Below are 12,151 nucleotides of genomic sequence, written 5' to 3' on the forward strand. Positions count from 1 at the left end.
CCAAAAGCTGGCTCCCTCCCCACTTGTACCAGGATCAATTAGATGTGCTCCAGGTTATAACTCTTACTTTAACAATAAGACACACTACATATAAAGTCCTTTTCCATTCCCTCTATATAACAATGAGGGCCAAACACACATCCTAGCACAGGTCAGACTTTATTATATCAAGCATTCTGTTGCTATTCTAAATTCTGAACCAGTAATACAAACTTTTATTTTTCTTTCCACAGCTTTGTAAGCCCTGTGCCAAAAGAAACTTAAAAAAAAAGTTACAGCAAGATAAATCTGACACTAGCTTGATATCTTTCTCATTATAATATGCACAGAGACAAGGAAACAAGACACGAGGGAAGAAATATTAAATATGCTAAGACTATGGGGAAATACAAGCTAGGACATAACAGTGCATTCCTTGATCTTCCCTCTTCACTGCTGGAGCAAACCTGCCCGCTTCCCTCCTGTGCAGCAGTAATAAAAATAGCTTTCACAAAAGTGGCTGGTGTGCAGTTTTCAAATATTGGATAAGTATGTGCATTTTTGTAGCCCAGAACAACTTTTCCTCCCTCACCCTCAACACAGTAAAAAAAAAAAAAAAAACAAGTAAAACAGAATGAGAACAAACAATTTTTTTGGAAGAAATTTTTATTTAACACTGTAAAGGAAATAGAGCAGAAACAAGCTAAGATAGTTAGGAAAGTTAAGAGAGCCAAACCCAGTGACTAACCTGACATGAAAATGAGAAAACAAAGACAGACGACAGTGTTCAGCAGCATCCACACAGCACTGCTGATGAAGAGAAAGGTCTGTGCTGTCCAAATGCACCACAGATTCCAACTGTCCACCTTCAACTAAGTACTTGTCAACCTCTTTGTTCATTTCTTTTTAAATAATGCCCATAGTAGGTTTTGTAAGTTTTTCTTTTCTCCTAAATTCATGAACCCTCTTGTCTTTGGACAGATGACCTCTTGTCATAGTTAAGCATAGAGGAAAAGGCAGGATATTTCTCATAGGAGGAACTACATGAATGAAAAGGTCAGAACAGACAATTTAGTTGGAGCTACATGGCAAGCCATCAAAAGGAAAAGGATACCTCACCTGAGACCCTTGGCAAGGACCTGCCAAATGTGGGAGCTAAGGTTTATGGAAACAGAAAGAGGTTAAGGCTGAGATAGATGAATAAGACCCTTATTATGGATGGCCTTGTACCTCAAATTAAGGATTTTACACTTTGTGTCTTATGGAGTTAAAAAGACTAGGTATGGAGTAAAAAGATCTGGTTTCAAATTCTGGTTCTGCAATGTACCAGCTGTGTATCCTTGAGCAAATGAAGTTTTGAGATGCTATTTGTTTACTTCTCTGCAAAAAAGGGATACTGCTTACTCTATCTTCTGTTTCCACAAGGCTGTTCTGAGGATTAAATAAGAGTCTGGATTTAGAAGTCAGAGCCATTTGAATTATGGCCCCAAAGTCACCAAAGCTTTCTCCATTACATCACAAATACTTTAATCTTTCTGTTGTGTTTCTAACTAAATACTAAGCTCACATGGGAAGAGTTGTCTTTTGCTTTTTACTATTCAAAGAATCTTTTGAAACTACTCAGCATCACACAATCACTGGAAGTCCGCAAAGAAGATGGTCCAACTATAGGAAAGGGTTCATCTATTATTCTATACTCTAAGTATAGGCCACATATAAAAATCCATGACACATGATCACTGCCCAAATTTATCAAGACATTCAAGTGCATTAGACTATTAGCTCTGACTTGAACTAAGCAGAATAAAACAAAGCAACCATAAGTCAAATGTCTTGTTTTTAAAAGAATTCATATTACTTATTCTGCTTATCTCAAGACTCAGTTAAACAGAAAACTGAAATATTTGTATCTTAACTCTCAAAATGTGTTGATACAATTGATTTCAAGTAAGTCTACAAATTTCCATGCATGAATAGGTAGTTTTCTGGACATACATCTTAAGCCCAAGCTATATGAGTGACTGACCATGAAGTTATCACAAGAGAGCTGTAAACCCAAAATTTTCAGTCTCAATATTTAAATAAGATATCTTACAAGTATATATATCCTATATTTCAGCTGGATATACATTCTGGTGTGACTAGGACAAATTGACTTAAAAGTATTATTGAAATCATAGCAGCCTTTTTAAAATGTATTCTTTCATCAAAAAATACTAAAAATACAACTATCATCTTGTTAGAAAGGAATCAAATAATTTGGGGACCTTAAAAATGGTATTTCTTATTAGAAAAGGTAAAGAATCACACAAGCCTACATGCCATGATTCATAAACCTACATGTCCTAGTTGAAAGAGGAAAGGTAACACACAGACGCTACATGTGTGGATACCAAGCATGATCTGGCAGCAAAACAAAGTTCGTATGTATAAAATCTTAAGAGTTAAATGCCTACAATCCCACTTCCATGGGACAGGTACGCGAGATCAAAACTTCACAATGTCTTCTGGATCAGACAAAGGCTCTACTTCGATCCTGGAAAGTTCTCCAGATGTATGCATGTACTCTTACTTGAAACCACTTATTTTAAACCAGTGCTGTGGCTCCCAGCCTGAATGCTAAGACAGTGAGTGACATTGCTTTAAGTTAGGATGTCTTCCTACAGAATAGCCACTTGTGATGTTTCTCCCATCAAATCCTTCCTCCAACTCCCTACATCAGAACTTATATGAGACTCATTCTGGAAATTCTCAATAAGAATATTCTCTCCTACTAGTCATGCTCAATTCCCAAATTTCACTAGATTATTCTTGCAAACAGCACATTTATCTTCACATCTCTCTACTACAGAGACCCAGAAAGGTTTTTCCCTAATACCCGAATATCTATTTGAATACCAACCTTGCTCCTGCTCCTAACATCTGTCTTCCTTCAGTGGCCTCCCTAGATCATTAGCTCTAGCAACCAACTCTGAAGTGCCCCTCACTTTCAAAGTACCAAAGACTATTTTGCTGTTGTTACTTAAAACAGGCACAGACTATGCTTCCTTCCTGATAAACTATATTAAAATTGATATATTTAATTTGTAATCCTTAAGGAAACAGCACCTAGAAACCAAGGAGAAAGAAACTGAGGCATGCAGAAGATCGTAAGAGATTCAGTTTGGTATCAAACTTTACCAAGAAATTTTTAAAAACCAGTAAATAACCATATTGGAGTACGAATGGTTATAACACAGAAGCAGTGGATGATGAACACACTTTTCCCCAAAGTCATTTATTCTCAACCTTCAGAAATTAGCTTTTTACCTCCAGTGAATCCCTTCACCACAGATCACACAAGCTACCTGCCTGAGCCAAGAGTGTGCCGTAACAGAGAACTTATGGAAATAGGGCCTAAAAGAGAGGTACAATGAAAGAATCAGACCGTGGGGCTCCTGCTCTCTTCTGCCTTTGCTCACTTTAACTCAGTGCCCTCCATATCCCTTCCACCCCCATTTGAAATATGAACATACTTCATATGTGTGTCTGTGAACATATAAACATCTATATATGTGTGTGTACATATACATATATATTTAAATGTGTAATACAAAAACATAAACAAGAATTTTTTTTCCTAACTATGTAATCAAAGTGAGTCTAGCTGAGGGAAAAAACAAGTTCTTCCCCCAATATCTTCTTTCCAACTTGAGAACTAATTATTAGACTAGAGTATTGCTCAAAGAAAATCATCTAAGAAGCACCTGCTAAAATGTAATGCAGCAAATGCTGACAAAATTTATAAGGAACTACAGAAGCTATTTACCTAATAGCCATTTCCACATCTTCTGCCTAATTACTTTTTCTTAGATGTTAAAAACATTACTGTAAGAAAGTTAAGGAGCTATAGCAACAGCAACAAAACATTACGTTTCTCAGCTCTTTTCAGACAACTGGCAATAGGCACTCTGAGGGAAAATTAGTTTTTAATGCCAGGAATATTTCTTCTCCCAGCTCCCAACTCATTAACTCTGAAACTTTAAAGACATCGCAGATAAATGTCCACATCTCTGCCCTTCCGATCCAACTCTCCAGTTCTGTCCAGTGAGAAATAACCCGTAAGAAGATGTGTTTGACTAACCTGTCTGAAACTACCTAAGATGCAATAAGCCAAGGCACTGGCCCAACTAATCCTCTCAGTTTCCTAGTCTACCAGTCTTTAAAAAATCTTTCCTAATTATGTGCTAACCAAATACTTTTCTTCTCTCTTGTTTCAAAGTATAACAAACAAGAGGGGAAAAATATATACGTGTAGTCTCTCTTTCTCTCTCTATAGGACAATTCTAGTGGACAAAATAAAGAAAAAAAGGCCAAGTTCACAATAAGAGTTCAAGATCTGAAATTGCAAGCTTTGTTTTCTCTTTGACAATCAGGGAAAACTGAACTATTTCTCCCTGGGCTCCCCGAAGGCTCCAGATTCCTGAGTATGTAAGCCTTCCAACTACAAAGGAATGAAAACCTGAAAAGTACAAGTTACCTAGCCCTCTGTTTTGGGTACTATTTGAAACATTTAAGGGAAAGATATTCCTAGAAATAAACTTAACCAGCCATGTTCTGGTCTTAGACCAATCAATCTAAAATGTTTCTTCATAGAATGGAAGTCTCTCAGATTTCCAGGTTAATTTAGGTTAAGGAGGAAAAACACAGAAATTATACACATAGAAATTATGTCAGTATCCCACTCATGTTTCTTCCACTGTTTAATGACAGTACTGAGGTCTCTAAGCCAAGGCAGACATTTCACAGACAGACACACTATTCACTTGATAACACTTAAATGGGATGAGGAACACTTGTGTACATCATTTCTATTTTTCTTCCTTTTGATGGTTAATTTTATATGTCAACTTGACAAGGCCATAGGATGCCAAGATATTTAGTCAAACATTGTTTGGATGTATCTGTAAGGGTGTTTTTGAATGAAATTAACATTTGAATCAGTAGACTGAATAAAGAAGATGGCCTCCCCTAATGTGGGTGGCCCTCATCCAATTAGCTGAAGGCCAGAATAGAACAAAAAAGCTGACTCTTGCTCATATAAGAGATAATTCCTCCTGTCTGAATGCTTCAGCTGGGACATTAGTCTTTTCCTGCCTTCGGATTAGAACTGAAACATCAGTTCTTCCTGGGTCATAAGCCTGCTGCCATTCAGACAAAAACTTACTCCTGGTGCTCAGGTCTTCAGACTCAAACTAGAATGACACCATTAGCTCTCTTGGGTCTCTAGCTGGCCCACTCAAGATGTTGGGACTTATTAGCCTCTATAATTGTGTGAGCCAATTCCTTATAATAAATTTCTGAAGAACCCTAACTCCATAATATAAATTAATCCGGAAGTCAGAGGTATCTCCCATTATAGGAAAAAAAACTCAGATTCATTAAGCAGGATAGGTGTGGGAAAGAGGAAAATGAGTCTCATGTCCTCTATCAGAGTAAAACATGTGAAAATTTCAGATAAAACGTAGCCTGATGCTGTTTGCTACACTTTATCACAACTTTTAAAGGCAGGCCATTAGTGCAGCAGGCCACTCTTTTTTTCTTCCCTCCTTGACTCCTTTCTCTACCAAAGTACAAAAACATCTGTAATCCAATCCCCTCACCCCCTAATCACTGTATGACTTGAACAAAAACTGAAGAAATAGTCTTAGCCAAAAAAGAGACTCACCAAAGAGTGTCATTCTTGTTGTGATCAGTCCAAACTATAAGGAACTGATTTAACCATACAAATAGTGACCTGACCTGTGCCCCATTAATGTCTTTTTTAGTATACCAACAACTGTTATATACCCAAATCATTTCCTTTTGAGACTCTGAAGTTCCAACAACATTCTTGACCTCCACTTATTCAACTTTAAAAACTTAAATGCTCCAAAGAGCATATACATGGTACACTGTTAGGCTGACAAAAATAAGACCTACCTCTCTCAGGCCAAATTGTTTTGGGCATGATCACAGCAATCATTTTGACTCCAAGTACAGACAAGTAGAACAGGAAAGTTTCAGAGATGAAAAATAGGCTCAAAAATTAAAATGAGACAATGTAAAGTCTTAATTCCTAAAGATCAATGAATTACCAAAAACTGTGACTTGGCTATAGAAGCAGTATGAAGTAATCTTATTTCTGTGCAGAAAAATATTTTAGGATTCCTAGCAAAAGACAGTAAACAATAAGTTGGGAATCATTAAAAACAAAAATCTCAGAAGCAAAGATTTCAAACATCTTTCTTTCTGTGCCTGTATGTTGTCCAACTCATTCCCAAAAAGGAACCAGAATTAGATCCCTACCAACCCAAGACTTCCAAGACATGTTACACTGGTTTTTGGGAAAACTGCATCTCCTGAAGTAGTTCTTAATAATTAAAACAGGATAAACCAAAGCATATGATGGCAGGCCACTTCTTCCTTTCCATTGTAATTTTTCTTTGATTTGCTCTTTGGGGAGCAAGACAAAACAAAAATCATTAGTCTCGGATTCCTGAATTAATTTAACCTCACCTCATGGCTAATGTGGTCAAGAGTAGATGTTTGTACAATTAAGACAAAAGGACTTTATATCAACAGGACTTTAGGGCTGTGGTTCCACTGTATTTACTGTAAAATACACTAATGGCAGGTAAAGGTTGGAGAAGGAGGTGGAAACATTCATTACAAGGCAACATGACAGATAGCAGGGCCCTAGCTAGACTTTATTTATTTATTTTTTTTAGAGACAGAGTTTCACTTTGTTGCCCTCGGTAGAGTGCTGTGGCATCACAGCTCACAGCAACCACCCGCTCTTGGGCTTGGGTGATTCTCTTGCCTCAGCCTCCCAAGTAGCTGGGAATACAGGTGCCTGCCACAACACCCAGCTATTTTTTTGTTGCAGTTTGGCCGGGGTCGGGTTTGAACCTGCCACTCTCGGTATATGGGGCCAGCAACCTATTCACTGAGCCACAGGCGCCACCCTGGCTAGAATTTGAAGAACTGATTCTATTCAAGTGGGAGGAAGCCCACATAATTAAGTTTCACTTATAAAATTATCACTCCAAATTCAGGAATAAGAGGCATTTCGTTTTAGATACAATTCCATCTGTAAATGTTAACTTAAATTTAGAGAAGAAAAACACTCATTGCATTAATATCATGGGTTGGGGTTTCTTATGTGATTCCTAAATCAATCTACTCTGCTTTTGTTTTGATACAATCTATAGCTATGGTAAGAAGACTACCACAGCCCTGGTTCAGGTGTCTTTAGCTTCAGAAAGTCCATGGGTCATGTAGCTGGCTATCATTGCTAAATCTGTTGCTTGAAGAGGCATCAGAGCTCTGGGTTTGCCGAGTAGAGTCCTCACCATTTAAGCTCTTCCTACATACAGGACATGTGTCATGCTGAAACAGAAAAATATCAGTTCATGTAAACAACCTGACCTGACAAGCTGGGAGTATTAAAGAACCCTGTTAGTTGGCACATCAAAAATTATGACTTGGCAACTATTAATAGAAAAACAAAAGGGCTCTAAGATATAATGCCAGTATATCTCCCAAATAGAACTTTAAGCAAAACTGACAGAATTTTAGGCCAACAACTTAATAGCTAACACATACCATCAAACAGAACTAAACAGAACAGGAGGGTAAGTGGCTACCACTTTCCGTATGGTACAGAGCAGGGGTTAGCAAATTTTTTATTTAAAGTGATAGTAGTAAATATTTTAGGCTTTGCAGGCCACACCACCTCTGCCAATGTAGCACAAAAGTAGCAAAGACAACCTGTAAACAAATGAACATAGCTATGTTCTAATAAAACTTTATTTACAAAAACAGGTGGCAGCCTATTTTGCCAATGTATGGTTAGAAAAGTTCTAAAAGGCTTTTCAGTAAAACATTAATGGTGGTACCAAGGGTCATCCAAGGATTTATGGGATTAAAATCTGATCTATGTAACTCTCCATGAACTGTTAACTATACTTTTACTTTGACCCATCCCCCAGAGAAGATGTGACTTGCTATACTCACCAGTTCTAACCATGGTACAATACAACTGCTGTGAAAGAAGTGATTGCAGGGTAACTGCCGGACTTCTTCTTCAACTGTATAATCTTCTTTGCATACTGGACACTCTAAACCTGTATCTGTTGGAGGAGGAAATGCCTTTTAAAGTAAGCAAGCAAAAAGAAGGAAGAAAAAAACCAACCCAATGTCTCTTAAGTACCAAAAGAATGTATAAAGAACAGACACAGAGGTGACGCCTGTAACTCAGTCAGTAGGGTGCTGGCCAGATACACGGGGCTAGTGGGTTCGAACCCGGCCTGGGCCAGCTAAAACAATGACAACTGCAAGCAAAAATTAGTCGGATATTGTAGTGGGCACCTGAAGTCCTTGCTTCTTGAGAGGCTGAGGCAAGAGAATCGCTTAAGCCCAAGAGTTTGAGGTTGTTATGACACCACGGCACTCTACCCAAGGGACAGCTTGAGACTCTCAAAAAAAAAAAAAAAAAAACAGACGCAGAGACAAAGAAAAGATGCATTCAAGTGGGAAGCAGGTAAGAAGCATGAGTTATATTTCGGAATGGGGGTAAAAGTGGTAGTAGGCAAGAATGTGAAAAGGAGGAATGATGAATGGGGCCTATTCCAATGAGGCCTAGATAGAAACAATAAGGCCTACTTTTCAATGTAAAGAGTTGGAAGAAATAAACTGGGGCTTAGATTATCTGTTAGCAAAATAAGAAAAACAACTTCCCAAATGTGTGACAGCCTTCTGGTAGTCAGTTTCCACTTAGGAAACAAAGGTAACCTGTCCACCACAATCAAGAGACTCATCTCAGCAGTTCCCATTCCATGTTTCAAGCCACGTTTATCCTGCTCTTTTCAGCATGGCTGCCGCAAAGTCCTCTATACAAGTTATTAATTAAAAGCTGTACCAGAAGCCAGGCACAGTGGCTCACACGTATAATCCTAGCACTCTGGGAGGCCAAAGTGGGAGGATCACTTAAGCTTAAAAGTTCAAGACCAGCCTAAGCAAAGTGAGACTCCTGTCTCTATTAAAAATAGAAAAAGTAGTTGGTTTTGTGGTGGGTGCCTATAGTCCCAGCTACTCAGGAGGCTGAGGCAGGAGCATCACCTGAACCCAGGAGTTTGGGGTTGCTATGAGCTGGGCTGATGCCATGGAACTCTAGCCTGAGCAACTGGAGTGAGACTCTGTCTGGAAAAGAGGGTGGGGGGGAGCCATACTAACTCAAAAGATAGGAAAGCCCTCTTCTCTAAGAAAAAATAATTAAAAACCACACTGGGAATTCCAAGCAGCAAGGACACTGGCATATGCTCCATGTATTTGGAACAGCACCACCACTTAATAGATTCACTCCTTCCTCTCCACTCATACCACCTTTACCCGAATTCTAAATTTTACTTCTCATTCCTTGTCTACAACAGCCTCCCAGGTAGTCTCCCTAATTCCAGGCCTTTAACCCTCTAAATATATCCTACGCTTTGCTAACAGCTAATTTTCCCTAAAGCCAGCTTCATAGTAATCCCCATTTCCTTTTCACTTGGATTCTCAGCTGAATGCCTCAAAATTAACAAATTAAAAATATCACATCATTTCTTTACTCAAACCAGGGCCCACTCACTATTCCCTCATCCCTGAAGATATCAGCACTACCTGCAACATAAAAAACTGAATAATCTTAGAATCATCTTTGACCCTTTCCTCTCCTTCATCTTATTATCTACCTTTTTCTTTCTGTTAGCATTGTTACCATCATCTGAACCTACCTGGACTACTGCAATAGCCTCTTAAATACGTTTCTGCTCTCCCTCCTTCCAAACTATTTGACATACTACCTCCAGGCTAATCTTCTAAAGACCCCTTAAGTTCCCTCATTCCTCTATTTGGTAACATAAAAAACTTACCTATTATCTAAAATATTCAACCCTAACTTCTCTTGCAGTTTCAAGGTCCTCTGTAACAAGGCATCGCCCTTCCTCTCCAGTCATGCTTCCCACTACATTCTACTTCAAATTTAGTAAGGTCACTGTCCTTACAACGCCTGACTCAGATACCGTGTCCATCTTGATACTCTTATATTGGCACACACAATTTTTCTTAAATAGAATGACCTAAGATGGCCCATCTTGTCTTCAAAATCACCTCTGACTCTAAACCTGAATTTATGGGGAAAGAAACTTCCAGTCCAAAATATTCTCTCTAATCACTAAATCCCTTTAGTGCCTATAAATAAAATAATATCTCTGTCTAATGTATCTAACTGTAGTTGAGACAAAGTAAATAGTCCCTCATTCTTTCTCTTCCCCTTCCCCAAAGTCAATATCATCTGTCCAAAACTATTTTACCACTTTTTTAACCAGTTGATAAGTTTTGCTACCACTAGCAAGTTCTTCAACTTACTATAATCAAATCATATATCTTTACACCACTCTATTTCCAATGGAACATAGTAATTGCTTGGGAAATACCTGTTGACTAATGTAGTGAAAAAGTAACCTAAGGAATGGTACCTTCTAGATCTGGCACCCAGGTAGGCATCTCAGGGAGCTATAGCTTCACCTATAGATCCTTAATGTAGGAAGGTACTGGGATTTTTAACATAGATTAGAAAATGACAGAATAAGCATAAAAATGAACCTACCAACTTGTTCCTGAGTTACTGTCACTGTTGGAAGAGATGTAATCTTTTCCTTGTCAGCTGGAGGAGGCCCTGTGTTTTCCAGTTGTCCTAAAAGCTACCAAAAAAGAAAAAGGAAAAGAAGAAGTGGCAGACATCTCAATCTCCCCAGAGATTCTCCAGCTGAGAACAAACAGAGCAGATATTAGAAATGTTAGTTCCTTTGACTTCTGTAAGGCCGAGAGGCTTGGATTTCCCTTTCCCTGCTGCCAGAACACTAATCATTGCCACACAACTTCAGAGTAACATAAGTATAAGCCTATAGATAGACCCAAGACTGAAATGCCCACCCTTAGTCATAATTAATTTCAGGGGCAGCAACGGTGTTGTGATGTCCGAATAAAACTACAGCTTAATAAAAAGTAATATAGCCTCCCAGCTGCTCGGGAGGCTGAGGCAAGAGAATCGCGTAAGCCCAAGAGTTAGAGGTTGCTGTGAGCCGTGTGACGCCACGGCACTCTACCCGAGGGCGGTACAGTGAGACTCTGTCTCTACAAAAAAAAAAAAAAAAAAGTAATATAGCCAGTCTAAAAACTTTATTCTACTAGAAGGAAGAAAGGGTGAGAGTATGAAAGTAGCATAAAGTAAGCTAAGAAATAGGTATATTACTGCCTATCTAAGAAGATGTGGATATAAATGGCATGCTTTCTAGTCTCAGTAATCCACAAGGGAAATAAAAAACCAATCAAATTAAAATGAACATAAACAAATAGGAGCAATTATACATGGCATGGGAATACCTTTTTCTCTGCTTCCTTCCCCTACTTTGCTCCATCTAGCAGAAATCCCTGCTTCAACATATGAGGAGACTCTCCTTTCTTTTGTGAAGTACTTGTGAACAGTATCCTCATAGGACAGAACAAGAGAGGCCAATATACTGTTTTTTACAGAAGAAGCCTTTTCTTCCTGTGGAGATGAAACTATCTTCTAGAAATCCCCATGGACCTAGGAAGTACATGAATGCTAAGCTAAACCCATAAACCATTTACCCCCTTGTAAAATGGAAACCCAAAGCTCAAAATATTGGAGAAAGCAGAGTGACCCCCACTTCAGAAAGTAGCAGAAGGAAAGCAGGAAGCCTGTGGAACCACAGAACATACTGAACAGACACCCTCAGAAGGCAGCTCCTCACCTGGGTTACAATGGCATCAAGCCCTGTCTGACCCCAGGCATAGTCCCCAGGGTTGGAGTGCAGCATCCCGCTCCTATATAGGAGATGAGACAGAAGCATTAGCTGGAGTGACCAGGCTCTGCCTTATAACATAGAAAAAAACTGGCAGAAGGATCCTGTTCTCTCTCAGAGCTAAAATGTTACTAGTCTTATACAATGAAGAGGCAGAAAAATTCTCTTTATTTTCAAGATTAAATAGATTATCCAGAGATAATCTCTCATTCTCTAGGAATTTTACTTAACTAGAATATAAAATGTGGAACTATACTTGAAATACCACATGACACACCAGAGTA

At 38.6% G+C, this 12,151-nt stretch overlaps 2 protein-coding genes across 3 annotated transcripts in view; one reads left to right on the top strand and one right to left on the bottom strand.

The window, feature by feature from the left end:
* CD160 (CD160 molecule) overlaps nt 1-12,151 on the top strand; it is a 42,694-nt gene that overhangs the window by 29,682 nt on the left and 861 nt on the right. Inside the window, exon 4 of one of the 2 annotated variants that reach the window (XM_053592169.1) lies at nt 234-6,413. The exons of the other annotated variant lie outside the window; for it this stretch is intronic. Within the exon in view, the coding sequence (XP_053448144.1) occupies nt 234-241 (8 nt within the window). The 3' untranslated portion in view covers nt 242-6,413. Of the gene's footprint in view, nt 1-233; nt 6,414-12,151 lie in introns of those variants that run through there. 2 annotated transcript variants of the gene reach the window in all.
* The window catches only part of RNF115 (ring finger protein 115), a 78,493-nt gene continuing 73,495 nt past the window's right edge, over nt 7,154-12,151 (bottom strand). The window contains exons 6-9 of the mRNA XM_053592172.1: nt 11,817-11,889; nt 10,649-10,742; nt 8,017-8,132; nt 7,154-7,389 (exon numbers count right to left, since the gene is read on the bottom strand). Coding sequence (XP_053448147.1) covers nt 7,258-7,389; nt 8,017-8,132; nt 10,649-10,742; nt 11,817-11,889 — 415 coding nt within the window. The 3' untranslated portion in view covers nt 7,154-7,257. The remainder of the gene's footprint in view (nt 7,390-8,016; nt 8,133-10,648; nt 10,743-11,816; nt 11,890-12,151) is intronic.

Source organism: Nycticebus coucang, chromosome 5 (assembly GCF_027406575.1).
Source record: "Nycticebus coucang isolate mNycCou1 chromosome 5, mNycCou1.pri, whole genome shotgun sequence".
NCBI classification, from domain to species: domain Eukaryota; kingdom Metazoa; phylum Chordata; class Mammalia; order Primates; family Lorisidae; genus Nycticebus; species Nycticebus coucang.